At 40.9% G+C, this 20,161-nt stretch overlaps 1 protein-coding gene across 1 annotated transcript in view; it reads right to left on the bottom strand.

Annotated features, from left to right (window-relative positions):
* The window catches only part of LOC109917556, a 75,181-nt gene that overhangs the window by 40,780 nt on the left and 14,240 nt on the right, over positions 1–20,161 (bottom strand). Inside the window, exons 3-8 of the mRNA XM_020517398.2 lie at positions 11,486–11,591; positions 9,918–10,080; positions 7,267–7,416; positions 3,837–3,997; positions 819–995; positions 453–594 (exon numbers count right to left, since the gene is read on the bottom strand). Of these exons, the coding sequence (XP_020372987.2) occupies positions 453–594; positions 819–995; positions 3,837–3,997; positions 7,267–7,416; positions 9,918–10,080; positions 11,486–11,591 (899 nt within the window). The remainder of the gene's footprint in view (positions 1–452; positions 595–818; positions 996–3,836; positions 3,998–7,266; positions 7,417–9,917; positions 10,081–11,485; positions 11,592–20,161) is intronic.

The raw sequence follows: 20,161 nt of genomic DNA, 5'->3' as shown, positions 1-20,161 counted from the left end.
CTTGTCACTGAATTCTGCCATACATCTAACCATAGCCCATATCACTCAGACCTCTCAGATTCCACCCATTGAGAGACACTGGAGTAACAGTGAGTCACTGATGTTGGATGATGATACTATTTGTCTTCCAGAGAGATTTAAACAAAAGAAGAAAATATTAATTGGACACATGCATAGAGGTTACTAGTCTCATTATATGAAATTGGATTTTAAAAATGACTTGGTAAATGGAGACGCTGTAGTGGGAGGAATGAAACAGAATCAGTTCCTTTCATAGGAATTTATTTTGAGAAACAACTTGGCAGGTTCAAGAATGTCAGCCTCACCAAAGGAGATGGAACCACCAGTGGAAGTAGAAGCAATGAACTATTACAGGTGGAAGATCCTGGATTGCTTTTTGACTAGATCTCAGGTCCATGTAACTAGACAGGAAGAGGAGTGATGATGCTTACCCTGAATGTGCGGATATTTCGCCAAGATCTGGATAGCCCATCGCAGTGTTGTACTAGATGTTTCGGTTCCAGCCAGGAATAAATTCAATGTCGTCATCAACAAGTTCTTGTCATCGAATTCTGAATCAAGGTTGTGTTTCTCCTGAAACAAAACAAAATCTACTTATAAAAACATTAAAGTTCCTTATATTGTATGTAATCATTTATTTACAAAATCAGTTCCCAAATAACTTTATTTAGTCAAAGATAGCTTCAATGTAGTGATGTTTCATTCATCAGATCAATTCTAAAGAAATCATTAATTTTCAAGGAAGGAGATACAGGTGTTGAAACGTACAATTATGAAAAAGAAAGTACTCCCAGTACCTCATCCATCTTGATGAGGAAGCTGTCGATATAATCCCTGGAGAAATCCTTCTGCAAACTTTCTTTGTGACTTTGAATACTTTTATTCAAAAATGCACTCAAATCTGATACATTTTGGAAGATCTTTTTGTGAGGCCCAGGCAGAAAGTCCATGATCTTTGGAAAGTTATTGTACAACTGCAAAGCAAACCAATTATCAAAACGTCAATTATCAAACCAATTATCATTATCAGAATAGTATTTCTGACATCTGGTACTGAGAAGAAACCGAAAGGGATATAGAGAGATAGCTGTTCCCAGCCAGAGGAAGTTAGAAAGGATTTTCTGTTGGAGAAAAGGTGTATTACAGGATTTTACAATCATGAAGAGAATAGATAGGATTGCAATTAGCTTGGATAATAAACATGGAAATAGAGGGCACCAGTATAAAATTCACATGGCTAAGTAAGGCTAGATATTAAACGAAACTCCACCAACAACTCAAACTCAATTCTCTTTTCCCACCTGAACAGGATGCTGGACATGCAGGATAGGCACCCAGTGAAGACATTTGATTTGAGGGCACATTTAGAAAGCAGTTGCATCATCCTGCTGGGAAGCTAAATTGGACATTATAAAAACATTGAGTATCATTGCTTATTATATTTTTTTATGGAGATCAGGATGGAGAAACACCAAGTGGTATGAGAGGGAATTTCTTCTAGAATATCCCAGTGGACTGAAATTGGCTGCTTTGACTCAGGATTGAATGGCCATGTTTGATTGATGCCCATGGCCGATTCTGGACATGAAGCAGGAAACTAATGCCAATTAGTGCTCTGCTTATGATGTCAACAGAAAGCTCGATTCTCTTAATGCATTCTTATAGAATTCTGTTTACATTACCCTCAATTTTATTGCATTGTTGTAAGTACCTAGTTTGTGGTTTGTGTATTTTAGAATATACCTTTCAATTTAGAAATGCAGCTGTTAGGTTGTCAACTAAAAAATGTCAGGAAGGGGAAAAAAAACAGAACAATAAAGCAGCAGATAGACTTACTTATCTGGAGACGCGGAACCAGATTTTCACCCTCAAGGTGGACAGCAGAAGTCAGAGAGTTTCCAGCTCAGACTGCCCACCTTGAGAGAAAATACCTGCATGAACTTGTTGGGGGGTGGGAGGATGCGTGTAGGCTGCAGTCAGGCCAGCCAACTTTGAAAAACATTTGCAGGCAGCTACAGTAAGTGTCAGGGCAGCCTCAGCAGCAATAAAAACTGAAAATGCCTTCTAGAACTTGCCCCTCACAGCCCCTCAACCTCAGGCCTCTTTTCATCCCCCATTAAACCAAACTATGTCTTCCCAAATAACCCCTATGACCCCATGCCAGACTATACCTCTCCTCCCCTTCAAAGTAAATAACTTCAAAGTTGATGGATCTCGAGAGAATTCTTGAGGAAAGTAAGTGGTAAATCTGAATGCATAACATAAACCATTCCAAGTTAATGTTTTTTTTTGTTTAATTCTTTCACAGTAGATGCAATGAAGTACTGTTTCCTTACTGAAATCTTGTGGCATAGTTCTATCGATTAAAACAAGAGATTTGGATTTCTTTTTAAATGTTCACAATCCCTAACTGGATTGTAACACTTTCAACGTTGCATGGTAGACCACCCCAAATAGTTCTCATTTTTAAGTGAAGGAGTTCTTCCTGATACTGGTTTTAAATTTACTTCTCATTAATTGTCCTTTACTACTGCTTGTCTGCCTTAAGTTGAATTAATATTCTGAGCTGCCCCAAGATGATAATCATCTAATGTGTTTTATTTATTCATTAATTCATGGGATGAGGGCATCACTAGATAGGCCAGCATTTATTGCCCATCCCTAATTGCCCAGAGGGCAGTTAAGGGTCAACCACATTGCAGTGGATCTGGAGTCACATGTAGGCCAGACCAGGTAAGAATGGCAGGTTCCTTCCCTAAAAGGACATTAGTGAACCAGATTGGTTTTTCTGACAATCGATGATGATTCATGGTCATCATTAGACTCTAGCCGTGTCTCTGGGTTAACAATCCAGTGATAATACCAAGAGGCCATTGCCTCCATTGTAGATCTCAGTCTAATCACAATTTTGTCATGGTGCTACCCCATTTTTCTTGACTTCATTCTCTTCTCCCCCACCCTCAATCTTGACCATGCTTGTACCAGTCTTTTTATGTGGTATCCAACACTAAGATGGACCTGACCAGTTAATTTACATGTATCAATTTGAATGTATCACTTGTTTAAAAAATTTGCAATTGATCTAATCCTTTTTTTAAAAATCTTGAGGTTCATCCTCTTTCTCATTAAGCATCATCTAAAAATCTTGACCAGTTTAGAGTTAGGAATAAGGTAACAAGAGGATACCATTTAGCCCCACAGCCTATTCCATTTGTTCTGTGATCTAACTGCAAATACTTATCTTTGCACCATAAATCTTAATAGCTTTGTTTATCAGCGATCTATCACCTATAGATTTAAACTAACAACTGACTCAGCATTGACTTCATTTTGGAGAAAAGAGTTCCAAACATCTACCACGCTTTGCATGTAGAAACATTTGTTAATACGATCCTGAAAGGTCTGGCTGTAATTTTTGGGCTATGTCCCATAACCCTAGATTATGTAGTCAGTAGAAATTGGTTCCTTGCCATCTACTCTGTCAGCCCTTTAACATCTGGATGTAATACTTAACCTTTTAATTTCCACGAACACAACTTTAAATATCCTCAAAATTTAACCTTTGGAGCCAGTTATCATTTTAGCCAAGGTCAATATATATTACTTAAAGAATGATTAACAGACCTGTTCACCCAGTGAAGTCTAATCAGGGCTTTGTATAACTGTAGTGTCACTTTCGACCTCCTCGTATTTTAGTTCAAAATAAGGGCCAGCATTCCATTAGCCTTCTTGATTTTTGTTTTTGTCCTGAACATTTTAATGACTTATGTACAGAGTTTCAGTAACACCATGACCTAAAAGAAAAAAAGTTGTACCTGTACCCAAGGGCTACTTAAAATGCGGCCATTTTCTGCAATCATTTCCAGTAGTGAGAGAAATTTCTTATCTCCATATTCGAACCGATCTCCAAAGACAATAGAACAGATGATATTTGATGCTGCACATCTCATCAGAAAATCTGGACTAAATGGGCTCTCTGATATCATGAGAAAGCTCAGTTAGAAAGGTATAAAGTGTTGCACAAGCAATCCAGATGCAGACAAACATTTTATGTACATTAAAAATTAGGGATGGAATTTATCTCTCCCTGGTGTGGTGAGAGTAATGGTAAGAATGATGGGAAAACACTGTAAAAATGAAAAAAATGTAGATTCTCAATAAAGAAAATAATCATGATTTTCCCCTCATATTTGAAATGGAGCCTTCAGAATCTCAGTGCTAACTACCTTATTTCTATGCATTTGCATGTCATTAAAATCCAACTCACCCCATGGTATGCCACATCTAATTCTCCTCTCCTCTGCCGAGAAATTTAGACCAGGTAAATTCCCAACAGGTAAGTCAGGGCAGGTACCTGGCAGCTGCAGCTGGACTAATGTTTGTCTAGGTCATTGTGCACCTGCTTCTTCTGAACAATGTCCTTGCATTCTCCATGGCCACCATCTACCTCAACCCTTCATCCACACAAGTCTGCATTGGTACACCACTTGCCTCACCACATCATGCCTGCTTGTATACCAACTCAGATACCACTTCAGCCCTTCACTGCTTTACTTTGGAGGACAAGGACAACTGCGATTTGAATTGCTTCTGCCAGGTCCCTTTGCTTGCAGGAACTGACTTGCAGCAACATAGGATGCTTTTGCACTTGCATTGACACAAGTATCCTATGGCTGTTAGCATGCTTCCTGAGTACTTACTCGGCTGCTGCCAACCTCTGTCCACTTCAAACTACTTTCTTACTGCGCATTGATATCAGCACTGACTTACAGGCTTCCAGTCCCTGTGTGGGGTCTCATTGCTTTCTTAGCACACAAGATCATTAATGCTCATTTATAGTCTGCCAGCCTCTGTGGGTTGCACTGCTTTTTAATGCACAGGGAGTTTGTAAGGAAGGGAGGACTGAACAGTCAGTCAGGAGGTGGACATGTCACTGTGCAGCACAATGCCTAAGTCGATGTCAGACTTCCAGCAGGGTCCAGCAGTTTATGTGGCAAACACGCTGCAGGTACTTGAAGCAATGACAGTATGTGAAAGTCAAAGGGGAGCAAACTATAGTGAGGTGAAGAGGGACTACAGTGCCATCAGATTTATGGTTCATGCAAGAATACCACAGGAACTGGTCCGCAGTCAGGTAGACACTCAATCCTACTCAAATCCAGTCATTTGTCTCCTTGCAAACAGAATTGGGCCACGGTCAATCCAGTAGGTTAAATGCGAGCAGTCGGGGATTACGAGTAGGTCAGGCAGGGTGTTGTTGATTTGTCAGTCCTGGGGATGGGCTGTGGTCAAAATCAGTCTGGGGAGTAGGCTGTAGTCAGTTATGGAAGTTTGGTCAATAATAGTCGGGGACTTATCAGTGAAATCCATTGAATATTGGGGAAAGCAAGCAACTGAAGTCTAATTATGGGCAATGTTGTTCCTGGTCTCTTGAGGAATAGTCACTGTGGTAAGGAGTAATTTTAGATAGCTCCAGAACTGGAAGTCAATGTCCACATGGCATCAATTGGCATGCACGAATCCTCCAAACAGCTGCATGAGGGAACATCGCCTGCTTCACTCTCATGGTCACTCCACAATATCTCCGTCATTCAGCTATGGTAGCAAAATTGGTGAAAATATAGAGAAAATCTAACTGCCAGTTCACTGATTTATTAACGTTCTACTAATAGCATAGCTCCCTTGTTGACACTCAATATGGTCAATGCTTCCTCATTCTTTTAACTTTTCCATACCAGGATGTAAATCTGAAGAGTGAACAGCAGATGCTCTGATAGATAATCATGTCATCTATGAAAATGTAGATCCTCAGCCAGATTTCACTTGGCCATAAAAAAATTGGGAATTTCTCATAACTCCCGAACTATTCATGGGTAATGTGCCTTGAATCTTCATCAATGGGGCCTTTGTAACAAGTAACATTTCTAAGGATAAATGTAAATCAGTTCCCATATCATTGAATCATGTCCAGTATCCAAAGTACCTGATGTCACGACCCAGTTGGGAAAGTACACTGATACTCGAGCCCCACTATTCCCAGGATCTTCACATAAGTTAAAGAGTTAATCAAATTACTCAAAGTTCCTGATTTTTCTGTCTGATAAACTTAGGTTAACAGAAAACACTGACCAGTTTTCTGTACTTACTACCATTTCTGTTTATCTTTAACTTCAGGAAAACAAAATACGAATCATCAAATTAAATTCTACCTTCTTAAACCCCTACATGCAGATAGATAGACAAACCAAAAATCAGGCATGATGGGTGGAGAAAAAGTATTAGGGGAACACAGTTCAACAGCACCATCCATAGGATTCGATGAGGTGTCCTTATGCTTTTTTAGAATCCTTCTGATCTACACTCTCCTTTCCAAGTATTTTAAGTTCTTTACTACAGACAGAGGGCAGTTGACACATTAATTGTTCAGTTTCTCAGTCACTGATTAAAGGCAGCAGCTTATATGCAAACAGTGAGTGAGAATAGCTAGTTATTTTCTAATTCTTTGTTACATTTCTGCAGGGAGAGAGAGATGCTACCTATTACAAATCTGCAGTCTTTCTATTCCTATTCTATTCACACACAGACTATCCACCAGCCCAGGAGCTGATCAAAGTAGTGTCATCATGCTGAGTATTCCCGACCCACAGAAACTTGCCCTGATTGAAAACAATCAAAAAACTGTCTCTGGACATAGCTGCCTTAAACACATGTCCACAGTCCCAATGAGTCCCACAATTCTCCCCAACAATTTGGACAAAACAACAGCATCAATACAACTCACAATGAGCTCCAGTAACTTGTTCTAAAACTGCAACATCTTCCACGATTTCCTTGGCGTAGAGCAGTATAGTTTTTCCATTTTGGTTCACAGTCCAAAAGTTAAAAAAAAAATTAAATGGGTTCTTTAAACTGATGGCCTCTACAGTTTGCACACCAGTGAATGACTGTGCTCTGAGGTGACTGGAATTAGACATCAACTCTGCTTTGTTAAATTAAAGTTTGTGGTATCTCAAGACACATGTAGCTCTTAGATTACCAGAGATTGTATTTTAAATGAATTCTCCAACAGGGCAAAATTAACTTTTGGACAGAAGTCATCATGTCAAGCCCTACCTTACACATTCAACTGCTGTCCCTTCCCACTCCTGCCTGGCAGTGATCCTCATGCATCCCTAGTTTGGAGCTTGAAAAAATACAAATCTATTTTTATTTATTGATGATAATGCATTTGCACTTCAGTCAAACCTTTTTTATTTCTGAAAGTTTTAACCAGGAACTGTGCTTCTTCCTGAATCCGCTCTTCAATGCTTTTTTTCCCCATTCCAAAATTCCTGAAGGTGCGAAGAGAGAATCTCCTAAGATTTTTCCATCTTTCCCCATTACTGGCGATAACTCCTGCAAAAGAGATATTAATGAGTGTGAAAAACTGCTATGCTGAATTTTCAACTGTGTGTGGACCAAATGTGCTTAATATTTTCAATTTCCTTTCTCCACTTTTCCACAGCTGCCAACTATACATAATTCATATGGTCATTCTTCTAGGTGGAACAACAGGAGTACTGTAAACTCTACAAATATTAAATAAAAACAAATGGAAATAGTCAGCAGTTTTGCAGCAACTATGGAGAGAGAAATGTGAACAATTAGGAATGTAATAGGTTTTATGCAAGTTAAAAATCATAGGGCTAAGGTAGGCAGTAGAACAAAAGTGAAAGTCTGTGATGGGCAGAAAGGAAAGCAACATTGAATGTCAGAAAGATTTATGGTACAAAGCTAAATATAGTGGAACAAGTAAGAGATGTATCTCGGGGTCTAAGGTCAGGATCCTGAATTGCTGTCATCAAAATGTAAAGGACATCGGAGATAAAACAGGAGGAAATAACAGCGAAGAAAAAAAGCCTTTGGACTCAACCTTGAACCTAGAAGGCTGTGTAGAGTGTCCAGTCCAAAAGATGAAGTGCTGCTACTCAAATCTACACACATTTGTTGTCGGCCCATTTGTGATCTCATCTTGACCTAATATGATACTTAGTCAGTTCTGAGGGAATTGTGCATTGTCAAAGTGTTGTCCTGCAGAAGAGGTATCAAATCAAGGTGCCAACTCCCATTTTGGATTCAAATTAATTCTGGGTTTGTCCTCAACCAACATCACCAGAAATGAAATAACTTCCTTCATGGCAAAGTACAAAACTGGTAGCATTGAGAGGGAATGGCACTAAACTTGGATATGCCAGCTTGGTTCAATTGGTAACATACTTGTCTCCAAGTCAGAAGACTGCAGATTCAATCTCTCCACAGAATTTCAGTGTATAATCTAGAGTGACACTCCAGTGCAATGCAGTGAGAATTCTGTCTTTAGGCAGAGTCAGAGAGTCAGGATGTTAAACCCAGATAAACCTGAATGTGAAAAGCCTATTGAATTATTTGAAATGCAGTGGTATCCTGGCCAGTTTGAATCCATTAACCATCTCTAAAATCAGATTACCTGATCATTTATGCCAATGCTCATTGGCTGCCATGTATGCTTTAATAGCAGTGAATACATACATTGGTTAGGATTTTCAGGAAGTAAAAGTGGAAAAAGATGTTTTGTTAAAGTCAATGTTATATTCCTATCAGAGATAGGAGGAACTGCAGATGCTGGAGAATCTGAGATAACAAGGTATAGAGCTGGATGAACACAGCAGGCCAAGCAGCATCATAGGAGCAGGAAGGCTGACATTTCGGTCCTAGACCCTTCATCAGAAATGGGGGAGGGGAAGGGGGTTCTGAAATAAATAGGGAGAGAGGGGAGGCGGATAGAAGATGGATAGAGGAGAAGATAGGTGGAGAGGAAACAGACAGGTCAAAGAGGCAGGGATGGAGCCAGTAAAGGTGAGTGTAGGTGGGGAGGTAGGGAGGAGATAGGTCAATCCAGGGAGGACGGACAGGTTAGTAGATAGGAAATGGGGGTGCGGCTTGAGATGGGATGAGGAGATAGGTGGGAGGAAGAACAGGTTAGGGAGGCGGGGACGAGCTGGGCTGGTTTTGGGATGCGCTAGGGGGAGGGGAGATTTTGAAGCTTGTGAAATCCACATTGATACCATTGGGCTGCAGGGTTCCCAAGCGGAATATGAGTTGCTGTTCCTGCAACCTTCGAGTGGCATCGTTGTGGCACTGCAGGAGGCCCAGGATGGACATGTCGTCTGAGGAATGGGAGGGGGGAGTTGAAATGGTTCGCGACTGGGAGGTGCAGTTGTTTATTGCGAACCGAGCGTAGGTGTTCTGCAAAGCGATCCCCAAGCCTCCGCTTGGTTTCCCCGATGTAGAGGAGGCCACAACGGGTACAGCGGATGCAGTATACCACATTAGCAGATGTGCAGGTGAACATCTGCTTGATGTGGAAAGTCTCCTTGGGGCCTGGGATGGGGGTGAGGGAGGAGGTATGGGGGCAGGTGTAGCACTTCCTGCGGTTGCAGGGAAAAGTGCCGGGTGTGGTGGGGCTGCCCCCTTGACCTGTCCGTCCTCCCTGGACTGACCTATCTCCTCCCTACCTCCCCACCTACACTCACCTTTACTGGTTATATTCCTATGATTGGTTGAAAGCAGAAAGTTCAGCTTTTATTTATTGAAACAAGAGAATTAGCACTATCACTGAATGAATAAGGGAGAAGTTAAAGTAAATTATTTTTAAAAAGAAAAGTGTATAAATATACAGGGAAAGGTTAGGGAAATGAGGTAAATCCAGTTGACAATCTAGTAGTGACAACAGCTCAATGGCCAAAATGGCCTCATTGTCTGCTCTGCTCCGCCCGCCCACGCGCACCACCCCCCACCCCCACCCCCCCATAATTCCAAATGCTCAATTTTTACGAGACCAAAAGCAGTGGCAGTTAGAGAATAAAAAGCATTCTCACCGTGGCCTCCTGATACTTTATGGAGCACTGGGATAGGGTACCTACTGCTAAAGTCATGCCCTCGCTCAATCAACGCTTCTTTAATAGTCTCAAAACCACACAGCACCACTGCAGGGTAGGTACCGAACCAGACGGTGAACACAGGGCCATATTGCTCACTCAGCTGTTAAGACATGATAAATAAAAAATGACTGTTAAAGAAAGATGCAGCATCCTGGACAATATCAAAGTATCTATTGACTCCACAATCAAATAATTACTTGAAAGTAGAAGCACAGTTGCCATAGTCCCAGAAGACATTAGAGGTGCTCTCTCATTTTAGAGAGAGAGAGAGAGAGAGAAAGAGTAATACAGTTGGCTGGTGTGTGGTTTAAGCTGAGGGTCACCACACCTCAGTTGAAGGGTGAGGTTGAGAAGATGGGACCTTGATGGAAATCTTAGTCAGTGGATGGGACATGACTCAGTAAAGTCTATTTATTCAGAAAATAGTCTATTTAAATAGAACACTATAACAAACAGCTTCCAATGTCTATATAGACAGGCTGTACCAATTTAGTGGCAACTCATGCCCTTCACACATGCCTCAGTCCCTTATTTCCCTTATGCCATCATATGTCCCTTATCCTTTGCCCTTACCTACTCCAGTGTCAACCACAGACACACATCAGAAGCTATGCTGGTATTAAATAAAATAATTTCTAAGTAATTATTACAGACTTCATTAAATAAGGGAAGTCCTATTCATGAAAAACCCATCCAAAACATCTAAATGTCCTCAAGCATTTAATCCCTTATAAAGGCAAATGTTTGCATTCATAATCTCAAATCAAAAAGAGCTAATACTTCAATAATCTTACTTAGCTGTTAATTAAACTTATTTTACTGATAATAGGTTGTGGAAAGCAGTCAAGCAGCAAGACGGCTACAAAGATGATGCATAGGGTTGTCACCAAACATCTTTGAAAACTGCTGGAACAATTTCTTTCCAATCTCACTGACAGGCAAGCAGTTTTTAACATTTTGTAGGGCAGTGTTGTTAAATCAACAACTTAGTGGTGCTATATACTTTAACTGCTCTTATGAGTATGTACATCTCTATCATAAAGTCCTGGATTAAATGCAACTTTGAGGCAATTCCTGGAGCAAAATTCAGGGAAAACTCACGCACTGAGTTTAAATGGCTCAGCTGATTCATAATTGATGCTTATGCACTTCCTCCCCACTTGCCATCTTGTCCCCAGCAGCAAAAATAGGATCTGCTGGAAATTGTGGTGGGACTTCTGAATGTGGGACCTGTCTATCACTTTTAACGGTCTGTCCCATCTGCACAAAGTCAATTTGTCAATGACAGTATTGAGTTTCACTGTGTCTCACTTTAAAAGATCATCAACATTTACTAAACAAGTATTATAGTTTTAAAATGACTCTTGGATGAGACCCTAGGGCAGCTGGACTCTTATAGATTTATACCATAAGATGAGTCAAAGCGAAAGGACAGAAAATGTTAGGTGAAATCAAAAAGTCATTTTCATTATTTACTCACTTAAAAGAATAGAAGTTTACCTTACCTTGATGAGAGATTTGTGGGGTGATTTTAGATTCACATGGAACAAGTTACCAAGTAGTGGGAGAGCAGGAGGACCTGGGGGAAGCCTGCGTTTCTGCAGCTGTTGTCTTTGAAGGAGCCATACAATAAACAAAATAATTAACAAAGCAAAAAGCAGAGTCTTTCCTGGCTCACTTAAATCCATGTTGTCAGTGTAAGGAATGCAAAGAGTTTCCAGGAGGAGCAAAAAGGCTGTGGTCTGGTTTCAATACTTGGAGCACTGTTTGCAGGGTGGGGTGGGGGAATAGAAAATAACTTTCACTTGATTAAAGCATAGTTGTAAACGGCAAAGCAACACTTCTATAATAATAAAAACCTGCCAGAATAGCAAATCTTTCTTATTTGGCTTATTTGAGGAGAATTAAAGACTTGAAAAAGGCTCACATTTACAGCTCCTTTGACAAACCTGAATTGCTTTATAGCCAGTGAAAGCGTTGCGTTTTGATGTTGTAATGTAGGTCTTAGTGCATGTCCTTGATTAAGCAATAGAACAATTGGTTGAGGGATTTCAGCTACAGGTTGCCAGAGGTTATTGCTCTTTACACTCCTGATATTGTAATCTGAAGTCAATCCACGCAGATCAGAGCCAGTAGCTGAGTCATCCTGTGTTGACATATTCACCCACTTCATTTCATCCAATGTAGGTGCCTACTGTATGATCCCAGGTGATGGTGGTAGTAGACTAATCAGATCCCAGAATAAAACCTGGCTTGGCAAATGAGGTGGCACAGTGGTTAGCACTGCTGCCTCACAACACCAGGGTCCTGGGTTCGATTCCACCCTCAGGGTGACTGTCTGTGTTGATTTTGCACATTCTCCCACGTTTGCGTCGGTTTCCTTCGGATGCTGCAGTTCCCTCCCACAATCCAAAGATGTGCAGGGTATGTGGATTGGCCATACTAAATTGTCCCATAGAGTCCAGGGTTGTTTAGGTTAGGTGGGTTAGACATGTGGAAATGCAGGGGTAGGGGAATGAGTCGGGGTGGGATGCTCTTCAGAGGGGTGGTATGGATTTGTTGGGCCGAGTATCCCGTTTCCACACTGTAGGGATTATATGATCTATATTTAATTTTTACGCTTAGTTAACAAGGTTGTTCATCGTTGAAAATGTTTTCAACATGAGGTTGCAGATGGTTTTGGATAACTAAAGTTTATTACATAAAAGAAGAAACAAACAACCAAAGCTATATATGAAGACAGAAATGTCTAAAACAGAGGGCTGAAATTCACCAAAAAAAAACCAGCTAACTGTCAATTTTAGGGAGTTTCATGGAAGGTTTCTCTCTGCAAGCTCTAGTGGGTTATTTTGAGAGGAGTATTAAATAAAAGCAGGGATGTACTTCTGAGCCTTTATAAAGCTGTGATCAGACCACATTTAGAGTATTGTGAGCAATTTTGGGCCCCATACCTCAGGCGAGTTCAAAGGAGGTTCACGAGAATGACCCCAGGAATGAAAGATTTAACATATGAGGAATGGGTCTATACTTGGTGGCGTTTAGAAGGACGAGGGGAGATCTAATTGAAACTTACAGAAAACTGAACAACCAGGACAGAGTGAAGGGTGGGAAGATGTTTCCATTAGCAGGAGAGACTAGGACCCAAGGGCACAGCCTCAGAGAAAAGGGAAGACCCTTTAGAATGGAGATAAGGAGGAACTTCTTCAGGCAGAGAGTGGTGAATCTATGGAATTCATCGCCACAACAGGCTGTGGAAGCCAGGTCATTGACTATACTTAAGACAGAGATAGATAAGTTCTTGATTGTCAAGGGGATCAAGGGTTACGGGAGAAAGTGGGAGAATGGGGTTGAGAAACTTATCAGCTAAGATTGAATGCTGGAGGGGACTCGATGGGCTGAATGGCCTAATTTCTGCTTCTATATCTTATGGTCTATTTCATGCAATCCTCCACTCTCACCTCATAATGGATGCACCATACCTCTATGCCTCTGTATTCCTGCCATTTTGTGCTGACCAGTGGCAGAAGTATTTATCATTGCTGGGACATTCCAGGATTTCTGCCACTGGTGCCATATTTAAAACCCAGCTGCGCACAAAGTCAATCACTGCCAACCATGAACTGCCCTTCACAGTACACGTAGTGAAAGGAAACTAAAACACAGCTTCCGAGGGCATGATGGTGGCACAAGTGACACTTCATTGGAAATAGGAACTCACATTCATAAACATATGCTACTTTATATCACCACTTGTCTGATCAACATTGATTGTAACTGGACCTATAAGAATGGAGCTACATAAACTATCTGTGCTTAGTGTCATGCCATCAGTTATTATCAATCAATGTAAAAACCCATCTGGTTCATTAATATCCTTTAGAAAAGCAAATCTGTCATCCTTACCCGGTCTGGTCCTACATGTGACTCCAGATTCACAGCAAAGGTAGTTGACTCTTAACTGCCCTCTGAAATGGCCCTAGTAAGTGATTCATTTCTGCTTTGAATTGAAACAATGTGCAAGGTATGGGGAAAAGGCAGGGGAATGGTACTAAACCTTAATATTCATTTGGTGCAAAAACAGAAAATGTTGGGAAAACTCAGCAGGTCTGCTAGCATCTGTGGAGAGAAAGCAGAGTTAACGTTTCAGGTCCAGTGACCCTTCTTCAGAATTGCTCCTGGCCAGTTCTACATTCAACCCTCCACACAGAGTCATACAGCACAGAAACAGACCTTTTAGTACAACTCAAACGCACCGACCAGACATCCCAACCTGACCTAGTCCCATTTTCCAGTATTTGGCCCACAACCGTCTAAACCCTTCCTATTCATGTACTGATCCAGATGCCTTTTAAATGTTGTAATTGTAACCACCTCCACCCCTTCCTCTGGCAGTTCATTCTATATACGCACCATCCTCTGCGTGAGAAAGTTATCCTTTGGGTACCCCTCTCACCTTAAACCTATACCCTCTAATTTTGGACTCCCCCACCCTAAGAAAAAGACCTTGGCTATTCACTCTATCCATGCCCCTCATGATTTTATAAATCTCTTTAATGTCACCCCTCAGCCTCCGAAAATTCAAGGAAAAAAGCCCCAAACTATTCAGCGTCTCCTGCTGACAACATCCTTGTAAGTCTTTTCTGCACCCTCTCAAGTTTAACAATATCCTTCCTTTGGAAGGGCAACCAGAATTATACGCAGTATTCTAAAAGTGGCCTCACCAATGTCCTGTGCAGCCACAACATGACATCCCAACTCCTATTCTCAATGTTCTGATCAACGAAGGCAAGTGTGTCCCATTCCTGAAGAAGGGTCCACACCCGAAACATCAGCTTTCCTTCTCCTCTGATGCTGCCTGGCCTGCTGTATTCATCCAGCTCTACACCTTGTTATCTCAGATTCTCCAGCATTGGCAGTTCCTACTATCTCTAAGCATGTCAAATGTCTTCTTCACCACTCTGTCTACCTACGACTCCACTTTCAAGGAACTGTGCACCTGTAGCCCTACGACTCTTGGTTTGGCAACACACCCCAGAGCCCTGCCGTTAACTGTATAAGTCCTGTTTTGATTTGCCTTACCAAAATATACTTCATGTTATCTAAATTAAACTCCATCTGAGTAATGAATAACTCTGCATCCTAACTCCTGCTGTATTCTGTTTATCCATCTCCCCCGTGTTCTCCATTTACATTTGGTCCCAGTCAGTGTTATGCCAGAATGTCCATAATATTTTCGACCCTTAGACAAACTTTCTTCTCCATATATGCACATCATTGATTTTAAGATTCTCAATCAAATCTTCAAACTTGTACTCCTTCCCACCGCACACCACCCATCCACCTGCCAACTCCATTCAGCCCTACAATTGCCACTCCTCTAAATACTTTTTATTCATTCACGAAATTTGGGCATTATTGTCCTGAAGATAGTCAAGAGTCAACTATATTGCTGTGGGTCTGAAGTCACATGAAGGCTAAACCAGGCAACGGCAACAGATTTCCTTTCAAAAAGGACTATGATGAACCAGTTAGGCTTTTAGACAAAATCATACTGAAGAAGGGTCACTGGACCCGAAACAATAACTCTGCTTCTCTCTTCACAGACACTGCACAACCTGCTGTGTTTCTTCAGCAATTTATGTTTTCATTTCTGATTTCCAGCATCTGCAGTTCTTTAGTTTTTTGGGGAGTGGAGTGTTTACAATAATCATCAGTGGTTATGCAGATGCTATTAGGCTAGACAGTTTTTAAAAATCTAGATTTATATTTGTTGAATTTAGTTTTCACAACCAGCCACAATGAGATTCACACAGTGGTCCGTGATTGGAATGAACTTCCAGAGGAAGTGGTGGATGCTCGTACAGTTACAACGTTTAAAAAACATTTGGATAAGTACATGAATAAGAAATGTTTGGAGGGATATAGACCAAACACAAGCAGGTGGAACTAGTTTAGTTTGGGATTATGGTCAACATGGACTGAAGGGTCTGTTTCCATGCTGTATGATTCTATGACTCCTTTGTGCCCAGAACTTTAGCCTGGAGTTCTGGATAACTAGTCCATGACATTGCCACTACACCACTGACTTTCCCAGTTCTGGATTCTGAAGCATTCCTTGATTTTAATCTCTCTATCAATGTGGTTGTGCCATAAGCTGTCAAAACTTTATGCTCAGGAACTCCCTTGAAATGTGTCTTTGCATCTCTTCCTCTCTTTCATTCTTTAATACTTAAAATTTATCTCTTATACCAAGCTTTTGTTTTTCTGGTCTACTGACTCCTTATATGGGTATCAAAATTTGTTCCTTAACAGTCTATAAAGTACCTTGGGGCATGTAATTATGTAAAAGGTGCAGTGTAATTGAAAATTGATATTGTTGTTGTCTTTGTTCTTGAAACAGCTGCGTAACTGGGAATAGTAGAAGGAAATTCATGTGATGAGAATACAGGGCTGTAGGGAATACATCAAATTTCACATTGATTAAAAATTATTGGAAAATCAGGCTCAAGCCCTTCAAGTTCATTCAAAATAAAATAACAAACTAAACATCATATAAAATTTTAGAACCAAACTCAAGTTCTAATTCATAACTCATACAATTATTGCACATGTGAACCTAGCTATGCACTTGTTCATGACATTTCCTCTAGTTACCTGATGAACTGACACGCCAGAAAAACAGTCCGTTAAACATTATCTATCTGATTAAGGAGCTTTGGCCAACAGATTTATTGCCTGACCAGATTCAGCCAGATTCAGTTGTTAAATAAGTTGGATTTTTTAAACATACAACACAGTAGCGGCCATTGTGAAAGGATTATGCCTGGATATAAGTTATATTGTTTGATGTTAATGGTGGGCTTCTACTGGCTATAGTCCCAGAATAACTGTGATGGATGGTTAATAAATTTTGAGAGCCCAAAAAAAATCTCTGTTTTGTCAAATCACAATATGGGAGCATTACAAAGGGAGCAATAAAACAAGCTGGTTACCTACTGCTGAAAATACACAAATAGTACAAGTTTAGAATTAAGTGTGCTGACATATATAGTCAAATAATCTTTTGGCATTTATAGTCAAATTATCTCACTGCTGATACCTAACATGAAAAATGGCTTCTTGGGGAAAGTCATAGAGATGTACAGCACGGAAACAGACATAAGAACATAAGAACTAGGAGCAGGAGTAGGCCATCTGGCCCCTCGAGCCTGCCCCACCATTTAATAAGATCATGGCTGATCTTTTTGAGACTCAGCTCCACTTACCCGCCCACTCACCATAACGCTCAATTCCTTTACTGTTCAAAAATTTATCTAGCCTTGCCTTAAAAACATTCAGCGAGGTAGCTGCAACCGCTTCACTGGGCAGGGAATTCCACAGATTCACAACCCTTTGGGTGAAGAAGTTCCTCCTGACCTCAGTCCTACATCTGCTTCCCTTTATTTTGAGGCAATGCCCTCTAGTCCTAGTTTCACCTGCTAGCGGAAACAACCTCCCTGCCTCCACCTTATCTATTCCCTTCATAATCTTATATGTTTCTATAAGATCTCCCCTCATTCTTCTGAATTCCAATGAGTATAATCCCAGTCTACTCAGTCTCTCCTCATAATCCAACCCTCTCAACTCTGGAATCAACCGAGTGAATCTCCTCTGCACGCCCTCCAGTGCTAGTATATCTCTTCTCAAGTAAGGAGACCAAAACTGCACACAGTACTCCAGGTGTGGCCTCCCCAGGACCGTATACAGCTGCAGCATAGCCTCCCTGTTTTTAAACTCCATCCCTCTAGCCTTCAGTCCGACTCATCCCTGCCAAACTGATATCCGAAATTAATTGAGTCCCATTTGCCAGCATTTGGCCCATATCCCTCTAGAACTTTCCTATTCATGTACCCATCCAGATGCCTTTAAATGTTGTAATTATACTAGCCTCTACCAATTATCTGGCAGCTCATTCCATACATGCATCATCCTCTGCGTGAACAAGTTGCCCCTAAGGTTCCTTTTAACTTTTTCCCATCTCATCTTAAACCTATGCCCTCTAATTTTGGACTCCCCTACCCTGGGGAAAAGACCTTGGCTATTCACCCTATCCATGCCCCTCATGATTTTATAAACCTCGATAAGGTCACCGCCTCAGCCTCCAACGCTCCAGGGAAAATAACCTCAGTCTATTCAGCCTTTCCCTATAGCTCAAACTCTGCAATCCTGGCATTTTTCTGAAGTCTTTCAAGTTTCACAACATCCTTCCTATAGCAAGGAGACCAGAATTGAATGCAGTATTTCGAAAGTGGCCTAAGCAATATCCTGCACAACTGCAACATGACCTCCCAACTCATATAGTCAATGCACTGACCAATAAAAGCAGGTCACATTGCAGCTAAAGCATCCAACTGCTGAATATATACAAAAATCTTTAAACAAACAAAAGATTAAGTTCAGAATGTCATTCAAACTTAAGTTGTGAAAATAGGACAAGGGACACAGGTTCAAGCTAGTAAGTCAATTTTCAACATATAGAAACCATTCCTAGATAGAGCAGGGAAAACATTGATCCTAAAGTTAAACAAAAATAAATTGATACTTGTACTGGAGGACGCTTGACCTTCAGACAGCCATTTCAGGAGAACTGTGAAGCTCCAAAACAAAAATAGTTAGAGATTTTCAATGCTGAAGCGTGACCCTCAATAAGAAGGCGTTTACCATGCGCCTTCATTGCTCAGACCTTTGAGTACAGGAGTTGGAACGTCATGTTGAGATTGTACAGGATGTTGGTGAGGCCTCTTTTGGAGTACTGTGTGCAGTTCTGGTTGCCCTACTATAGGAAGGGCATTATTAAATTGGAGATGGTTCAGAAAAGATTTACTAGGATGTTGCCAGGAATGGAGGGTTTAAGTTATAAAAATAAGCTGGATAGGCTGGAACTTTTTCATTGGAGTGTAGGAGATTGATGAGTGACCTTATAGAGGTTTATAAAATCTTGAGGGGCATAGATGAGGTGAATGGCAAGGGTCTTTTTCCTAGGGTGCAAGAGTTTGAAACCAGTGAGCATATTTTTAAGGTGAGAGGAGATAGTTTTAGAAAGAACATGAGGGGCGACTTTTTGACACAGAGAGTGGTTTGTGTGTGGAATGAACTGCTAGAGGAACTGGTGGATGCAGGTACTGCTACAACATTTAAAAGACATTTGGATGAGTACACAATTAGGAAATGTTTGGAGGGATATGGGTCAAACAGAGGCAAGTGGGACTAGTTTAGTTTGGGAACATGGTCACCGTGGGCTATTTGATCTGAATGACTCTATCAACTCACTTTGTGAGGATCAATCTGAAGTTCATTAGGGTTCATATACTTTTTGCTGAAGCACTCAGTGTCCGTTTATAATCATTCTCTAATTCCATGTACTGATGAAACTGATGAAGTTTCTATAGTTTTCAGATTTCACATACCGTTACAATTCAGACATTGTAAATACACCTTTCTTTTTCAAACTATTTAACTATACAGTTTCTGCAAAGTGACTTTTAAACTTCAGTCAACATGTCGTCCTTCTTCTTCTTAGTAATGTACCCAGTTATGGCAGGCTACGTCCTGAAAGTTCCATAAATATTTTTACTCCATCTTCAGGTTATAAGACGGTATAAAATACTACAGACTAAAGCAACCAGTCAATTAGGACTTTATGACAAGGCATTTAGAGCCACCGTTTTTAGTGTACTGGACTGAGCAGTTTTCCTCAAAGTTTCACTTTTTTTAATTCATTCATGAGAGGGGAGCATTGCTGGCTGGGCCAGTATTTATTGCCCATATCCCTAGTTGCCCTTGAGAAGGTAGTGGTGAGCTGCCTTCTTGAACTGCTGTAGTCCATGTGCTGTTGGTTGACCCACAATTCCATTAGGGAGAGAATTCTAGGATTTTGACCCAGCAACAGTGAAGGAATGCCGATATATTTTCAAGTCAGGATGGTGAGTGCTTGGAGGGGATCTGCAAGTGGTGGTGTTGCCATGTATCTGCTGTCTTTGTCCTTGTAGGCGAAAGTGATCGTTGGTTTGGAAGGTGCTGTCTTAGGATCTTTGGTTACTTTCTGCAGTCTATCTTGTAGATGATAGTTACTGCTGCCACTAAGCATTGGTAGTGGAGGGGTTGGATGTTTGTGGATATGGTGCCAACCAAGTGGGCTGCTT

Source organism: Rhincodon typus, chromosome 39 (assembly GCF_021869965.1).
Source record: "Rhincodon typus isolate 14 chromosome 39, sRhiTyp1.1, whole genome shotgun sequence".
NCBI classification, from domain to species: domain Eukaryota; kingdom Metazoa; phylum Chordata; class Chondrichthyes; order Orectolobiformes; family Rhincodontidae; genus Rhincodon; species Rhincodon typus.
Note: the sequence above shows the minus strand (reverse complement) of the source record. Positions and strands in the feature narration are given on the sequence as shown.